The sequence below is a fragment of the Drosophila hydei genome, unplaced genomic scaffold (genome assembly GCF_003285905.1).
Source record: "Drosophila hydei strain 15085-1641.00,03,60 unplaced genomic scaffold, DhydRS2 tig00000060-arrow-pilon, whole genome shotgun sequence".
NCBI classification, from domain to species: domain Eukaryota; kingdom Metazoa; phylum Arthropoda; class Insecta; order Diptera; family Drosophilidae; genus Drosophila; species Drosophila hydei.
This window is the reverse complement of record NW_022045656.1, coordinates 7,181,008-7,198,967: the sequence shown is the minus strand read 5'-3', so window position 1 is coordinate 7,198,967 and position 17,960 is coordinate 7,181,008. Positions and strand designations below refer to the sequence as shown.

Genomic DNA, 17,960 nt, shown 5'->3' with positions numbered 1-17,960 from the left:
TTTTTTGTTTTAAATTTAGACATTGCTAGAGCTCGAATGTGTTTAATAGAACTATTTTAAAATCACTATTTTTTTTAAAACAACGCGCCTTCTTTGTTGTGTTTTTGTGTTTTTGTGTTTAAGTAATAATCTTGTTAAAAGATTAATCTTTGGACGAAGCAAATAGTTCAAACATTCTCTTATTGCAATACAAATCACACACGCATTGCACAAATTCCATTTATTGTACACTTTATGCGCCGGTGGTCTTTCATCTGATTTCCCCGAACTCCACAAGACCTAATTGCGCCATGTTTACCAATATTTTACACACACACATTCCTGTAGTCTAAAAGCTAAATCTATTTGTAAACTTGAGAACATAAGATCCACTTCCAACAGAGCACATGTAATGCACAGAAGTATTCACTTTATTCTAGGAGTGTGACAATTGCCACGACAATGGCCTCAACATTTATAGCTAAGTCAAGAAAGTGCATTAGACGTACCAATTCTTCAATATGCATGACTGTAGCTGTCTACAACCAAACGTTACATAATACCGCTGAATCTAGGCTAATGTCTTAATGGTTTTTTTTAACACAACGCAGTTGGCAACAAAGGTACACTAGAATTTTAAGCCTTAAGCCCTAAACCCTGCACAAAATGCAAGTATATACAGACTAAATAAAAATACAAATTTTAAATACTAATGATTTATTTCTCACTTAAGCTAATATTTGAGAACCTTGTCTCAATCTGATCTGGTTTAACATGGCACAAATTTGTTTGAATGGAATCTAAATTAACAAACAACAATTTTGAAACCTATTCCGCATGTTCTTAATTTAAATACGCTTATTTCGGTTTCGAATTTTTGTCGTTCTTCGACGATTTTTTATCCGTCTTGGCACACTTCTTCCTCAACGCAGCCGCTTTCTTTTGCCTATTGTTAAGAGCTTCCTTCCTTTTCTTATTTTCCAGGGCCACATCTTTGCCACTCTGTTTAGGACCCTTCTGCTTCCGATTATTTTGGGCGTTGGTTTTGCTACCTTTTTTGTCTTTGTTTTGAGCAGCATTTGGAGATTTTTTGGCAGCAGTTTTTTTCTTATCTGCAGCCAATTTCTTTCTAGCCGCTTCCTTTTGTTTTTTAGCCCGCTCTTCACACCGTTTCTTTTCAGCCGCTTCTTTCTCTTTTTTAGCCCGCTCTTCACACCGTTTCTTTTCAGCTGCTTCCTTCTCTTTTTTAGCTTTCTCATCTTTCTTTTTCTTTTCAGCCGCTTCCTTTTCTTTTTTAGCCCGCTCTTCACACTGCTTCTTTTCAGCCGCTTCCTTTTCTTTTTTAGCCCGCTCTTCACACTTTTTCTTTTCAGCCGCTTCCTTCTCTTTTTTAGCTTTCTCATCTTTCTTTTTCTTTTCAGCCGCTTCCTTTTCTTTTTTAGCCCGCTCTTCACACCGTTTCTTTTCAGCCGCTTCCTTCTCTTTCTTAGCCCTCTCCTCACACTGTTTCTTTTCAGCGGCTAACTTTTCTTTCTTAGCCCTCTCCTCGCACTGTTTCTTTTCAGCCGCTTCCTTTTCTTTCTTAGCCCTCTCCTCACACTGTTTCTTTTCAGCAGCTTCCTTCTCTTTCTTAGCCCTTTCTTCACACTGTTTCTTTTCAGCAGCCTCCTTCTCTTTCTTAGCCCTCTCTTCACACCGTTTCTTTTCAGCGGCTTCCTTTTCTTTCTTAGCCCTCTCCTCGCACTGTTTCTTTTCAGCGGCTTCCTTCTCTTTCTTAGCCCTCTCCTCGCACTGTTTCTTTTCAGCAGCTTCCTTCTCTTTCTTAGCTCTCTCTTCACACTGTTTCTTTTCAGCCGCTTCCTTTTCTTTCTTAGCCCTCTCTTCACACTGTTTCTTTTCAGCAGCTTCCTTCTCTTTCTTAGCCCTCTCTTCACACTGTTTCTTTTCAGCAGCTTCCTTCTCTTTCTTAGCCCTCTCTTCACACTGTTTCTTTTCAGATCCCTCCTTTTTCTGTGTAGCCTTCTGTGCAGTCTGCTTACCATCACCCTTCTGTGCAGTCTGCTTACCATCACCCTTCTGTGCAGTCTGCTTGCCATCACCCTTCTGTGCAGGCTGCTTACCATCACCCTTTACAGGCTTTTTGCTGTCACCCTTTACAGGCTTTTTGCCATCAGCCTTCTGCTTTTTATTTGCTGCAGGATCTGTTTTTTTGCTCTGGGTCGCTTTTTTGCTTTGTGTAGCAGCATTTGCAGGTTTCTTTTCTTTGGGAGATTCTCCAGATTTTTTCGCACCCGACTTTTTAGCCGAGTCTGCAGATTTTTTTTGTTCAGCCACCTTTTTCGCAGCCTCTTCTTTCTTTTTAGCGGCCTCTTGGCATTTTTTTTTCAGATCTCTCAGTTCACATTTTATAAGTTCTTCTTCTTTTTGTTGTTGTTTAAGCAATTCTTTTTTAAGTTCGGTTTGCTTTTTCTCCTCCTCTGGGCTCTTAGCTTTCTTCTCTTTCTTAGCTTTTTTCTGTTCTTTAGATTTCTTTGATTTTTCTTGCGCAAGTTCCTTGCATAATTCTTTCTCAACTTTCTCTGGGCATATTTTTTTAAACTCTGCATCTAAGTTTTTATGAAATTTTGCAAGTTTCTTTTTCTCTATTATACTAAATTTTTTGCGACATTGACAAACATTGGCCCATTCGTTTCTTAAGCATTTTTCAAATTTCAACGTGAACTTATTTGTTGGCTTTCCTTTCGCAGGTTTCTTATCTTTTAAAGAATCACATATTGTTTCTATAGGATCCTTACCGCTCTTATCTTGCTTACTACCGGCTTTTTCTTTTTCATTATTTTTAGTCGATTTCTTACTTTTATCCTCTCCACCTTTCTGTTTGCCTTGGTTATTTTGCCCTTTAGATGATTTTGTTTTAGAGTTGCTCTTAGGGCAAGGACTCGCTTTGGATTTTTCCTCAAACTTCTTTACCAAAGCTCGAAGCTTGTCCATTTTGGCTAACTCTAAACATTGGGCATCGATGACTTTATCTTCAGCAATTTTTTTTTCAGCCCGTTCCTTACACGCTTTTTTCATACCCTCTGCTAGACACTGCATCATGCTCTGAATTAATTTTTTGTCTAGCGTGGATAAGTTTTTGATCTCTTCGTCTAGGGCCTTTTTTTGAATTTCCATACATTTCTTCTCGTATGCTTCTATTTTTGCCTGATCCTTCTTTCTATCGATTGCAGCAGACTTATTTTCCTTATTCTTTGCACAATTGGAAGCATCAGAGGATTTTGTGGTGCCAGAGCTTTTGGACGATAGTCTCCGCATATTGCTTCTAAAGACCGGCTGATGAGATCGGTCCACACAATCATGCATAAATAATAAACCTCTATAAACGATCTTATTTAGAGTAATTGAGGATAATTTTGACAAGGACATCTTGAATTTAAAAGAATTTAGTTGTAAAGTTGCCGAATAATAAAATCAGAAAAAAGCGGGTAATATAATTCTACACACTGCTAAAATTTAGACATCACTATAACTCAAAAGCAAACAGTCTAGTGGCTATATCAAATTTTTCGGGCGAGGCAAATGGAAAATTGTGCACACGCCTACTTTAATTACAAAAAATATTGTGCAGACTCAATCAGTATTTCATATAATAAAATTAAAAGTAAAAGCAAATACACAAGCATTCAGAACTTAACACCCTTAAGACGCTGTTGTTATTATAATTTTATTATTATTATTCTTATTATTATTATTATTATTATTATTAATATTATTATTATAGTTATTACTATTATTATTATTAATATTATTATTATTATTATTATTATTATAATTTTTTTTTATATATTTTTTAAACATATATATAAAGCAAAGCGCACCAATTAATGGGAACAAGAAAAGTATTTAAATATAAAATGTTGCCAACGCCTGCGTTGGTTGTTGTACTGTGGAACATTAAAGCATACTTATGTGCGACACTGTAGTCAACTTGACTCGACGTTGTGTCTGCTGTTGTCTGCTTGGCGGCGCATGAAGTGAAAATTAATTTCTAAATGCGGGAAATTAACAAATTACAAACATCGGGACAAGCAGGGCTAAAGGGCAAAGGGCAGCAGGTAGCAGGCAGGCAGGCTGACAAGCAGCGGCAAGCGGATGTAGACATGCCATAATTTACAATCACACACAAACACATGCACTTGCCGCACTCATGCGTGTCTCAAGCTCAAGTTCGTTTTTAGGGGCGGCAAGTTCCACAGAGGATTCAAGGTGTTGAAGAGCAGGTGAGACACATTGTCTTACCGTTGCCTGCCAGCCATGAAGTTGTAGACATATTTCTACACTCCATGCACACACCCACACACTCATACTCATTCCACTACCCCGCTGGAGATTCTCCACCCGCTGACAGTTGACAGCTTTGCTAATTTCCAACAGCCATCTACCGAAAATGAAGTCAGGCGTTTGTCAACGTCTTGCGTTACCCCACCACTTGTCATTCGACCAACTCTCACCTTTACTCCCTTTGCCTATCTGCTCGCGTTTCACACCTGGTCCCGACCGCAGTTTCTGTGGTCGCGCTTTCAACATTTAATTAAGTTGTGCTCGATTTTATGTTCGACGAAATTGTTTGTCTGCTGCCTGCACTCGCCCATGTGCCTATTTTTAGCCCGAAGAGTCAACGTTGCGGCTTGCGCGGATGAAGCTGACTATAAATGAGTGTAGCACACGCTTGGCATGTCGCAGTTCTGGGTGCTGCGTTACTTGTAATTGTTGACATTTTTTGCGGATGACGCAAAGATTAGAAAATTGCTATCAAAAAGTTAAAATATTTAATGCAGAGAGTTAAACATTTTTGGAACATTGTTGTGGAAAATCATTTTAGCAAACAAATTACAAAAAAATTTGTGGACAAATGGATTGGATATCCAAAATAAACTGTATGTAGGTCTCATAGGAGCTAAGATCGACGCATTTCATGTACGACTGACGGACAGACAGTCAGACGAACTGGGCTAAGTCGACTCTCCTTGTCATCCTGACCAAGAATATATGGGATTAGTCATGGCTCCTTCTGCCTATTCTAAACTAGGTGAGTTGTAACCTCGCTAAACTGAAAGAATTGTTCATACGCTAAATTGAAAGAGTCGTTCGCTCACTTAACTGAAAGGCTAGTCATCTCGGTAAGCTGAAGAATTCGTTCATTCGCTATACTGTAGAACTCGTTTATTCGTTAAACACATAAAATATTCGTTTACTCACTAAGCTGAAAAGCCCATTCACTCGCTGAAAGACTCGGTCACTTGCTAACTTTACTATATATATACAGTTATACAGTTATAGCTCGAAGTTGAAAAACTCGTTTATCTTTTAAGTTGAAAGATTCGCCCTCATACTAAGCTGAAAAGCCCATTCACTCGCTAAGCTGAAAGACTCGTTCACTTGCTTAATTTTACAGTTATAGCTCGAAGGTGAAAAACTCGATTATTCACTAAACCGAAAGATTCGTTCCCACTAAGCTGAAAACCCCGTTCACTCGCTAAGCTGAAAGACTTGTTCACGTGCATAACTAGACAGTTGTAATTTGATGCTGAAGGATTCGTTCATTCGCTAAACTGAAAGGCTCGTTCACTTGCTAAACTGAAATATTGGTTTGTAACGTTTTAGCTTGTTTGTCCACAGACCAATAGACGTAAGTCACAGTGGATCAGAATTTACGTTACTTAAAAGTCGACTAAGGAAATGGCTAAATTGTTGCCTTCTCTGTGACTATATGAATAACTTTTCTGTGGAAAATAGAAAATTGCCTTGAAACCTATTAATAATTGCGACTGCTTGTCTTGTCTTTTGTTATTTGTGTCTAGGCAAGTATAGTTTGGCGTTGTCTGGGATTCAGATTCATATTAAAGCCACGATTTGCGCCATTGTCAGTGTCACTTACACCAAGACATATCGTCTATGTGCCTATGTGTGGGCACAAATGAAAGTAGTTGTGGGAGGCGAGGCTTGTCTCATTCATCACTTGTAACTCACTCCACCGATGGCATTCATTCGTGCATTCATTCAGACATTTGCTGCGCATTTGGCATTGTTAACTACTCGCCTGCAATTCCCCTCTAATGTTCTAGCATGTTTTTTGCAGCATTTCAGAATTTCTTTTTTCATTTGCTAGCTGCTGCTGCTGCTGCTGCTGTTGCTGTTGATTGTTGCACAAGGATTTGTCAAGGATAAAACACTCGAGGGCAGTCAGTTTGCCATCATGATTATGTTGATGTCTATGCTTATGATGCTGTTCCTGTTGTTGTTCAGCTGCGTAGTTATTCAGCAGCGCTGCCAGCTGTTTGTGTTAAGGTTAGATTGAGGCTCTGACGCCATTACAACGACAATGTCATTGTTGTTGCTATTATTGCCCCTTCACCTTCACCCGTTTGCAGTGCCACATTATAAAACAGTTATTGATTTTGCGATATGAATTGCAATGTTGGCGCCCAAGGTGCAGACAGCGAGTCGGCCTTGGATCATGCCAGCATTTTTAGCTCAAGTATGAAGGATAATGATATTCTCTGAAAAAAACTAAATGTTTTTGCTAGAATTTACCAATAAAAATAGTTTGAGGGGGAAACGATACTCGTTAATACATATTATGTGAGAGCCCCTAAGTGGCCCATTCTTCTAAATATTTATTTATAAAATAATCGAGTTATAAGAATTTGCCGATATGAAAAATGAAGTATATTGCGAATAAATCTTCAAGCGATGTAATCTCTTTGTGCCATTTTGCTTTACTAATGCGTTTGGCAAATAATTTGCTGCACAATTGAGAGCAGCAGTGTAACCGCAGTCTGGCTGACGACTCACTCACACACACAGACACAGCTGTGGTTGCTAATAATTTGCGACTGTTTCTGTCTCTCTGTGCGTATGTGTGTTACTGTGTGGGCGTGGCATGTGGTTAGTTAAACAAAAATGCTGCGGCTGCGACAGACGCAGACACACCCAGATAGAGTCGGAAAACTAGGTCATTGGGCGAACTGTCGCTGCCAGACAGCATTAAAGCCAAAAATTACCTAACATACTTTACAACCTCCACAAACACGACATGAACAAACCCAACAACAGCAACAATAAAGAGCAAACCAGCAAGTCAAAAGTTCAAATTTAACGACAGCAAGCAAACTGGAATCAAGTTTTGCGTCGAGCTTCGAGCTTCGAGCTACCGATGATGGCTGCTTGCCAGGACTCGGTAGGAAGCTCCCCAGGCAGCCTGCTAGCTGCCACCTGTTCCGCTTGATTGTGCCCCGGTTTGTTCCCTCATCATGAAAGGTTAATGACGGCTGCTGTCAGCAGCGAAGGTCAACCCACCAAAGCAGCAGCAGCATCAACCTCCAACACCCAAAACTCCAATCTCAAACCCAGTGATCCCTTGTCTTCCGTGGGCCCCGCCAACTCACGAGTATTCGACGTTGTCGTCCTTTGTTGGGTCAAGCATGCAGCAGGTAAAAGTTTCGTTTCATGGGCCCAAAGTGTAACAAAAATACCACCAGTGGGTGGTGTGTTGCGATGTGGTGTGGGGCGGGAGCGACAATTCTGCTCTTGTGCTAAATAGCAGCGCTGCTTTCGCTCTTTCCGCTACTCCCTCAGGGAGGCCGGGGACAACATCGAGCGTAAAAGTTAAATGAAACGAAACACGTTAATGGCCTTTGAGTTGGAAGTGCGCGCGATGTAGAGTGGGCAAGGTAGGACGGTGGCTATGGTGGTTCATGGCAAGTGGCAGGTGAAGGCAGCAGCAGCTAAAAGTTAGAGTCGAGCCCCATCGAAAGTGAAATTTTTCAACTAGTTAGCAGCGGCATTTTCTCAGCTCTAAAATTTCGCCCAGGTCTTATCCATTTAGGGCGTTGGGCGTAGCTGGCGTTGTCATTGAGCTGTGTAATAAAATGATATCGTTGGCTTAGTTAAGTAGCAATAGGTAGGAAAGCCGACCCGACACTCGTTGCCGGTGAATCTCAATCAGAGCGACAGCCAGCTCTTTGCCTGATATTAAGTTATTTAGGCTATTTAACGGGACCAACAAAATGAGTGGAGTGGAGTGGCCTTTGTTGTAGCTCACCTCCATCACAACCTCTCCGTTCGCCCTCATTCTCTGTCTGGTCATTAAAGCCAAATTACGCTATATTAGGTTACTGTTATCCTGGCCATTCGCATTTTTCGGTGTCCACGGGGCAGAAGTTGCGTCCTGCATTCACATACTCTGTAGTCGGGCATTCGAGTTTTGTAATGCAATAAGCGACAAGTAAAAATATATATTTATATATTTCTTAGTGCATAAGAGAAAAAGATTTGCAGACACCACATATCTTGTATAGAAAGAGACTATTTGGCTTCAATGAATTTTTGTTTTAGGCTTTTTATGAAATACGGAAATACTGTTGCACAAAGTGATATCTATTAAATAATCAGTTGAAGTTGAAGAATATTTGATATAAGAGAAGTCTAAAGAGTATTAGGTATGTAGTATGACGAGTATTAAAATTCATTTTATTTGTATTTATTTGCTTACATTTTTGTTACTTCTTTAAAGGCAGCGATGATATCATTAAAACTTGGATTAAAGTTTTACTTTACATATTTCAGTGATATGCGAATCCCTTCTCATGATTACCGTAAATGAAAGCATACCTTAAACACTGCCATAATTACAGCAAAGGCCGCATTCTTTTAACGTTTCTTATCCACTTATGTGAGTGCATTAAAGACCAGTTCTTAGTGAGAATATTGTGGACTGCTTTGTGCCACAAACTTGCACTCAATTGTTGGCCACAATAAACTCAAACGAAATGCAGTAAAAATGCAAAGACATGGCGAATGGCGGGCAGCAAGTGTAAAGAGAGGACCACACAAAATACAAAGAATTATGTATCACTTCGTTACGACTTACTTCCACTTAATTTATTTTCAGTTGCTTTTACTCACTGAGCACAGCGACTTTGTGGGTGTGTGTGCAGATAGAAACGAAAAGAAATGAGCCCGAAAGGCACAAAGGTCGAGAGTAAAATACAGACAAGATAAAAAAGCTTTTCTACAGTGGCTACAGAAAAGAATCCAACAGTTAAATTGTATCTAAAATATAATTGGGTATTTATTTTGTATATATTTGTGTATAGCCAACAACTTTTCGAACGTATCAGCGTAGCATAAAAAGCAGCAATATAAATTTAGTCAAATTTAAAGGATAAATATGAGGCCCTTAGAACTTGTGCAGAAAACTTTGGAGAGCCACTGTCATGATAGCTTAAGCCTTCAGCCGCCTTCATTTAGCGTTTTCGCTTACAAAAGCCCAAAGGCGTCAGCTGGTAACGACCCGACAGTGAAGAAGAAGAAAACAACAACAATTACAAATGTTGGTGTCTGGTATGAAAGGAAAGGAAGAAAATGCGCCTGAGTAGCGTTTGACTTTGGCAACGTAGAACGTCGTGTTTTGCATACAATTGTAAACCTGAGAGCTGCAGCGGCAACTGCTTTTGGCCTTTACACCTTTCGTTTTGGCCTATTTGCCGGGCCGGACCGTGTTTCAAAACGCTTTTCAAGTGCCCGGCGCATTAATCTCAGGTGTGCAATTTAGTGTGCGGCCAATTTTTTGTCGGTCTAGCCAAGCCGGAAGCCGGCAGCCGGCAGTCGGCAACCGGCAGACGGGAGAAAGCCCAGAGCTTCGTGTTGACCACACGGTGTTGCACGTTATACGGTGACCCCCTCACACATACACATACACACTTACATACACGCACACACACATACGAATGCAAGTGAAAACTTGGGGAAATTTAAAGCGGAAGTGCGCGTTTTATGCCCTTTTTGGCTTTTATTGTTAGCTGCGTTTCCGCTCTTAGCATTTTTGGCACAATGTACGCCCTGCCACGCCTTACCTTTTACATTTCCGCTTCCGAAATGCGCGCGACTCTTTAAACTTTATGAAACTGCATTTGCTTTAAGAGCTTCGCAAACTTCGACTTTGGCTGCTCAACTTTTGTTCCACATTTGCTATGCCATGTTAAACAGCAATGAGAGAAGTTAACGAAAAAAAATGCAATTGGAGAAAACGAAATCAAAGAGCTAGAGGCAGAGCTCCAACTGTGTACAGCAAAATGGCTCTGGCCATAATTTCTACCATACGACAAAGGCGCTCAAAAATAAAAAGAAAAAAAACGAAGGGAGAGAGAGACTGAGCGAGAGAGAAAGGGAGTGAGAGGTGGCAGAAGAGTGAACAACACGAAAACTTTTGATAATTGCATTCTGCAAGCGGCTTCGACTTGAAGCGGCCAACATAATAAACTCCGCGACGAACCGGACGTAGTGGGTAGCAGAGGAAGTCCATGAAGTAGACCTAACCCTAAAAGTATCTACAGTCTGTGAAGCTTTTGGCGCTGCATCAACACCAGACAACAAGACAATCAGCGGCGTCTGTGAGCCACATAAAATAACCGAAAAGTAATTCGCCACCAAAGTAAACTCGAGCACACAAAAGTCGAGTTTTAAAATAAACTTGCTGCAAACTGTATTTTTCTTATGAAAGGGTAGCCCAAGGGAGGAAAGGCTGTGGCAGTCGGAGCACTCGAGGCACAAAAGGCGCATTTTATATAAAAGAAAAGTGGCTAACTAAGTCGACGACTACGTACCACGCTGCACGTTCACCGTTCCACGTTGCAGTTGCAGTTGCAGTTGCCGCTGAGTGGCCTCAGCTCAAGAGTCATCTATGACCGGTCGCAACTGGTCGCACAACAACCACCTGCCCGTGCCACCCACGCATGCCGGGACCCGCGCTGCGGTTGTCTTGTTGATTGTACCATCCGAACAACCAGGGCAGCGAGCCGCTGAGTGAGCACAAAATTGAGTGGAGGAGTCCACTTGAAAGCTGAAATTTAAGCTGATTTCGTTTGGAATTTTGTTTCTGATGCCGTTCCCTCCACAAGTTGCAAAGTGTTGCCTACTTTCACAAGAGACGACATTGTTCGAAAAGAGTTTCACATCTCTCATAGATAGATAGATAGATAGATAGTGGAGCATTGTGCAACTGATGAGAATAGTTATTAAAGTGAAAAGCAGCTTCAAACTCACATTAAATATAAAGTCGTCGGAATAAAGAAAGAGCTCAGCACCAAAACGAGCACGTTAAATAATTGTTTTAAGTCTAATAACTTTACTGTTATAAATATAGCTACACTAATAAAAAAAAACTTCAGCATTCAGAAAATTGAAAAAGGATACAAAAATATACAAAAGCGCGCAAGTTTAATGCTAATCGATAACATAATTTTTCTAAAATATGATAAGCCTAAAAGCCAAGTTAAATGTAGATTAAGCGATTGTCTCTACAATTTACAGCTCGTTTTATTTTGTTCATGTAGGTCAATGTAAATGTGACTGCGAATGGCGCCGGATGATGACAGTCCAATAATATGACTAAGCACACCCTACGCACCACTTTATTAGAGCTGAAATATGCTTCATGGCTGCTGTTGCTGTCGCATTTAAGTATGCAACACACTTCGCTTAGCCAGGCTATCAAGATGGTATTGGGACTCCTTAGTATGGCGAACACGTAGCGAACGCACATTCAGCTTAAATACATGGATAAAATGTTGGACATTAAGCCCAAGGGAGAGCAAGCAGATATCCTATGATATAGCCAAGGTAGCAAGATATATATACATATATATATATATATATATATATATATATATAAACTGAATATTGCACAGAGAACATTTTACTAAAAATTTGCTGACAAATTTTACGCTTAACTTGGCTTGAGGAAAAAATAATATTATAACTAAAATTGAAATTGAAATTGAAATTCTTTAAACTTGAAAATTTCGCTCACATGAAACGGGATTGCTTTAGCTTAAGCTGAAGCTGCCAGTGCAACGACTGCTGGCTGCAGGACGCAGGACTTGAGCGTTTTCGTGTGTGTGTGTGGTGAGCAAACATTTTTATGCAAAAATATTTTGCATGTCACTACTGAACGGGCAAGGGGCCGCATGTGTTCCCAGGCTGTGTATTTGCCGCAGACTTTTGCATGCATAACAAGTCAGCGAGACGTCGGGGCAAGCGGACGAGCAAACAGTGTAAAAAAACAGACACACAGTGGCAGACAGAGGGCGAAGTGTGAGGGATTGTGGGCTGGTGCAGAGGAAAAGGCAACGCCGTCAGCGCACAGGAAACGCATACAAAACTTTAGCGGGCGTCCCGGCGCATTTCGTAATCTTTGCAAATAAACGCGTGAAATTCCAAGGCGCACCGCAGTGGAACATGTGCTGCAACAAAGGGGCGGTGGTTAGCGCGCGTGGCGAGGTGGCAGGGAAGGGTTGGCTTCAGGAGGTGCCAGGCGGTCGACAGGGGACGTGGCAACGTTGCGTTGCCGCCATTTGGTCGACATGTGCCTCGCCATTTTGGCACACAGCTCACACGCGAAATTGCGCATTCAGATTAAAATTCTTGAACGCGCATTTCCGTTTCCGTTTTCTGCGTAGAGTAGTCGGATATGCCGAGCATTCTCCTTGGCAGCACCGCTCGTTACACGCTTCTGACTTTTGCTCTGACATGTATGGCTACTGTGGCACTCTGCTCACTTTCTGCGTTTTTTTTTTCTTTTATGTGGGTGCTGCGGTTCAACGCAACCTTCAAATGACCCCAGAGAAGACAATCCTGCATGACATTTGATTTCTGAGAGAAGCAATGAACTATCGCATCGATTGTTCACTCGTTTAATTGATGGGCTTGAATTATTGAGAAGATTCGAAAAAGAAGATATAATTTTTATGATTGATTGTTTTTAAATGTATTTTTAATTTGATATCTAAACTAAAATGAATACATAACGACTTTAATATTATTTTAAAAATGCATTTAGAAACTGCCATTTTGTTCTCTTAACATTTTTGTTTTTCTATTCCATAATAAATTAATTTTATTGCATTATTATTTTTTGTTTTAATATGTATGATCGATGGGCTACATGATTCCAGATAGGTGCGACCACATTTTGTTTGACTGAATTATAAGCTTTGTGAATGGCGGCTGTGCACACGTCAAAGTTAATATTAAAGAAGTATCTACATATAATCTTGGCGAACCCTTTGGCTTTAATAGTCGATTTGCTAGGATCTCCACTACAATTCTTATGAATATCTTGTTATAGATGATCCAGATTCAGTTGAAGAAGTTAAATCCATATTACGATTATAATATATTCAAAATGTTCGCTAAATGGTCACTAAATTTTCCATATTTTATTAAGTTGTTTAACAAAAAAATTATATGGTTTCTTTTGTAGTTATATTTTCTTAAATTTAATATTAAGCTTAATTAAAAATTATGATTTAAAGTTAATTATTATTTAAGTTTATTAAGTTACTATGTTATTTATTTAATATTAGCTTATATAATATTTTTAAAATTTAATTTATATAAATCATTTTATTTTTATTTTTATTTAATTATTCACTGCTTTTATTTATACTATTTTTGGATTATATACGACTTATTATGGAGTTTGTTAGCGAATTTTATATTTTATATAAAAGGTATTTGCAGAGCTTAGCTGTGATATAACTGAAGTCTTTAATAAATATTTTAACAGTGCTTTCACAGTACAACTGAGATTCCGCTGGCTCACATGGTCGTATGAGTAATATGGGTTACTTAATGGTATATCACTCATACGCCTCATTGCATTAAAGAGCAAAGCGCAAGTTGCTTGCTATGCAGAACCTGTCCTGGTTATCCTATTGGAGCACAGGCCTTGAGGCCAGCACACACACACGCGCACACACACGTTATTTGGCCAGGAAACGCTCAGGGTCAGCCTGCTGGCCCCTACCGTATTGCGTCTCTTTTCCGCTCCCGAAGCTCGAATGCCCCAAAACGCACATCAAATAAAAGAAATGGCTTTGTTTGCTGCTTGTGGCATAGAATATCAAGCTGATAAGGGCTAGCAGAAACCGACTCTGGTACTGAGTCTAAAGACAGCCGACTCAAGCTGGGCTGCCCTGGCGACTGGCAGAGTGGGAGGCTGGTGAGGATTTGGAGGCGTTGTGTGTGCTGGCGCATAAATAATGTGACCTGCCTGACTGCGATTATCTGTGAACTATTTTTCACACGTTGCCGGCATACAAAATGGAGCATTCGTTTTCAACAAAAGCAATGCGGCAAATATATGAGCTGCTTGGCTTAGTAGGGCCACTTGCCGCATTAATTTGGTCATGTCTTATTGAGAGTTTGGTCTACTTACATTGTACTAAAATAATGAACAATAATATCCAGAGGCGTCGATCGAATGTCGGTCTCATGACTTCATCACTTCTCCAAACTGTGTTCGATGTAGTTAACCTGCTGATGCGCTTCAACTTTCTGCTTACTACCACATGGGTGATGACCTGCAAAATTAAATAAAAAATACGCATGATTAATAGGGAACCTCACTCTAAAAATGTTTAAGCCAATTAAAACGTGCCAAGCAAAATTTCACACAATAAATCCAACAAACGTTGCCAGGGCGAAATCCATGCTTTGAGGGTCAACACGAGACACACACACAGAAATAAAGCAACAAAAGAAGAGAGGAAGAAAAAACAACAAAACAAAGCAGAAAAGGAGAAAATTAACAACTGTTTGCACATAAAATTAATTAATTTTGAACAAAAAACTTTTCATTGCATAACGTTAGGCGGATTAACTACAGACAGCCCTGGTCGCTTCAGGGCTGCGTTATATAGAGACATCAGACATCAGTGGATTTCCGACAGCATTTTGTCTGCAGTGTTTGGAGTGCAGAGCAAACAAAGCGACAAATGTTACGAGACGAAACGTGTGCACACTTTTCTCAAACACTGTGCACATGAAGCCTCACTGGAGTGTATATGTGTGGGCGGCACTTGTGTGTGTGTGTGTGTGCGCGCTACACAAGGCAAACAAAATTAGCAGCAAAGCTGACGTAGATTTTAACGAATTGACGTTGTTCCGTTGTCCTTGTCGATCCGGCTACCCGTTTGCCGTGTTCCGTGTCCGGGAATGTGTCTGGTAACGCAATCGTCCACAATTAAGACGTCTGCCAATGTCGATGGCTTAGTTATGCATCTGACGGTTCTAGAGTTTGAAATATGCAGGATGCACCGTTGCTCGCATGCACATTGCAGCTGATTGGCCTAAGTCAAAGTCAGACATAAAGTTGTACAACTTGGGTTCGGCTACGAACTTATATTGTTCAACAACAGGCACAACAGCAGCTCTATTCGTAATGTTGGTAAATAGTTTTGAAGCCTCACAGTGACATGTGTTCTTGATAGTAATATCTACTTAATTACGATTTGTATTTGATTTCCATTACAAATTGATTTAATAAAGCAACAAGTTGTTGATATTGAAATATTTTTAGCCTTCGTTTAAATTAATTTAATTTAGACTATAATGTCTTAAAAAGATTTGATTTTGCTCTTTAAGCAAACTTTATCAACAATACTTATGTTATACATTTTATTGTTTTTCGATATACAGTTTTATATCTTATAAATTATTTTTATTTAAAAGCCTTTTTTATTTTATTTTTAATTATGTTTTAAATTTATCTCATCATAATTTTTTTATAATTTATATATTTTTCATTTTTATTGCTGTAAAGAAATGTATTGCATTAATTTAATAATTCACAAAAAAATTTAAATTTAATTATTATTTTTTTCCTATTTATTGTTTCTTATGCATGTTTTTTAATTTTTTACTTTTTTTAGTCCACACTACTTTTTCTATTACTACTTTTCTGATTGATTTCATGGCAATTTAATTTAAATTAGAGTCCATTATATCATATAATATTTTCAATTATTTAACTAACTTTATTTTGTCATTCAATTTAGTTGTCGATCAATTGGGTTTGCAATCAATTATGTGGTTAGACGTATAACAATAAAAAATAAGCAAACTAATTAGAGTCAAATTTAAATTCTTTGTTCTATGCTGTAGTTAGAGTAAATAAGATAATCTCTAGGACAATCGATTGCATTTGAAGTAATTTAGCCAAATGAATGAATTTAATTTTGGGAAAAGCACAAATAAGTGACACAATTGCAACTATTTGGTGGCATGTTTCGTTAGTTGCTGAGGCAAACATATTGTAATGCCATCAATGCCAGGCGACGACCGACAGTCGGCAGTAACAACACTGTCGTCGTTCGGCAAACATATCACGCGATCAATTTGTCAAACCAGCAACAATAGCAACAGCAGTAGAACATCACAGTATAAATGAACTAAGCAATGCATTGATAAGCGTACTGGCAAACTGAACAAATGAACAATGGACACAGAACAATCAGGGAGCCAAAAACAACAACTGTGGCCAAACCAAATTGACAGAAACATCGATGGCATTTGACGCACATCATCAATATGTGACTCTGGCTGTGGCTATGTGTGTGCGGGTGTGTATTTTAATGTCAATGTGCTTGTTGTGGTTGTTGTTGTTCTTTTTTGGCTTATGACATGTCACACAGCTGTCATTATGCAAGGCGAACCCTCGAAAACAAGGGCAACGGAGTAACTATTACATGGCAATTGTTTGTTGGCTGAACAGACTTTGAGCCCAGTTGGGTTGGGTTCGAAAAGGGACTCTGTCTGTGTGTGTATATGTGTGTTAAATGAGCAAAAAGTTTAGATATGCCTTCTAAAAAACGAGAGAATGCTTATAAATCAAACATATGGCGCTGGGCCAGTCACTGGCCATTAGCGGCAGGTGTTGTTGTTTAAGGCAAAATGCGCAAACTGTAGCCAGTAGCCGCATTTTTCTCACGTCTTTGGGACAAGCTGTTGGCAAATACTAAAAACCGCCTGGCCTTTTTATTTATGGCCAAAATGTGAAGTCTGTTTGTTTATTGGCTTTGAAAAGTGTGTGGAAAAAAAATTTAAAAAGTAAATGTTAAAGTAAATCCCAGCTTTTTTACCTATAAATATTTTTCCTATATATGTATATAAATGTGTATGTATAAGTGTACTTGGTTGTTACATAAATAATATAAATCCCATCAAGGTTGGCCCACTTGGCATGCACACAAATTGTTTAAAACAAACCAATTATGGCAGCTTACGAGCCTTTGCTATCCATTTCAAAATTAACCGTAAAGCGCACAATTTATAACTAAAACCTCAATTAAAATAAAAGCCTGCAACACTAAGCGAAAGATTTTGAAAGAATATTTATAAACACTAAATACAATCATATATATATATGTGTGCATATAAACCTTATAAAATATATTTTATAATATCCTCAACAAACAACAAAAAAAACCAGCAAAATTTAATTGCCACAATTTTAAAGCCACAAGCGACTGGCAACAACCACCCGAATATATCTATATAAACGCAAGCATTCAACATCACAATAATCATCATCCTCATCATCATCGTCATTGTCGTGATGATGATGTGGCAATGCAACCAATGCATAAACAATAAATGCCAATGGTATGTAAATTTTTGCCAATTTACCGCAACAATGCAAAACTATCTGAGCTAGTCAAGTGGGCCGCAACTGGGCGTGGCATGCTCCTACATTCTATGAGTGTTTGTATCTGTGTGAGTTTTGTGTAACGTTGTAAAGTTGCAAATGTGTTACACACGAATATTTTTTGGTTAACCACCAAATAGCAAAAGGTTTGCGCATGCAACGGGCATTGGGATGGACAGCGCAAACAGTTGGCAGACAAATTAAATTTACATGAAACTCGTAAAAGTCGCTGGCAATGGAAAAACAATAAAAATCAATGCTCGCCCGCATGTAAGCATGTAAGACTAATAGATATCCTGTATACTCAAATATGTAATTAATATGTCATGAAGTATTTGTATCATAGTTTATACTATTGTCAAACCAAGCTGTGTTTCTCTGTGGTGTATATATCTAATAAAAATTATATCGATTTGAAATTTAATAAAAA

The 17,960-nt window shown here is 39.0% G+C and overlaps 2 protein-coding genes across 6 annotated transcripts in view; both read right to left on the bottom strand.

Moving 5' to 3' along the window:
• The window catches only part of LOC111595466 (hemicentin-1), a 174,413-nt gene that overhangs the window by 120,781 nt on the left and 35,672 nt on the right, over window positions 1–17,960 (bottom strand). For all 4 annotated transcript variants that reach the window (XM_023309229.2, XM_023309231.2, XM_023309230.2 and 1 more), the window contains exon 2: window positions 14,261–14,405. In XM_023309229.2, coding sequence (XP_023164997.2) covers window positions 14,261–14,318 — 58 coding nt within the window. In that variant the 5' untranslated portion in view covers window positions 14,319–14,405. The remainder of the gene's footprint in view (window positions 1–14,260; window positions 14,406–17,960) is intronic.
• Window positions 823–3,500, bottom strand: LOC111595464 (axoneme-associated protein mst101(2)-like). 2 transcript variants are annotated; one of them, XM_030222715.1, is made up of 2 exons: window positions 1,936–3,500; window positions 823–1,887 (listed from the first exon to the last, which is right to left on the bottom strand). In XM_030222715.1, the coding sequence occupies exons 1-2, from the start codon at window positions 3,403–3,405 to the stop codon at window positions 838–840; spliced, it is 2,520 nt and encodes an 839-aa protein (XP_030078575.1). In that variant the 5' UTR covers window positions 3,406–3,500; the 3' UTR covers window positions 823–837. The 2 variants fall into 2 exon arrangements, with proteins under 2 accessions (XP_030078575.1, XP_023164995.2); XM_023309227.2 differs by having other exon boundaries at window positions 823–3,499.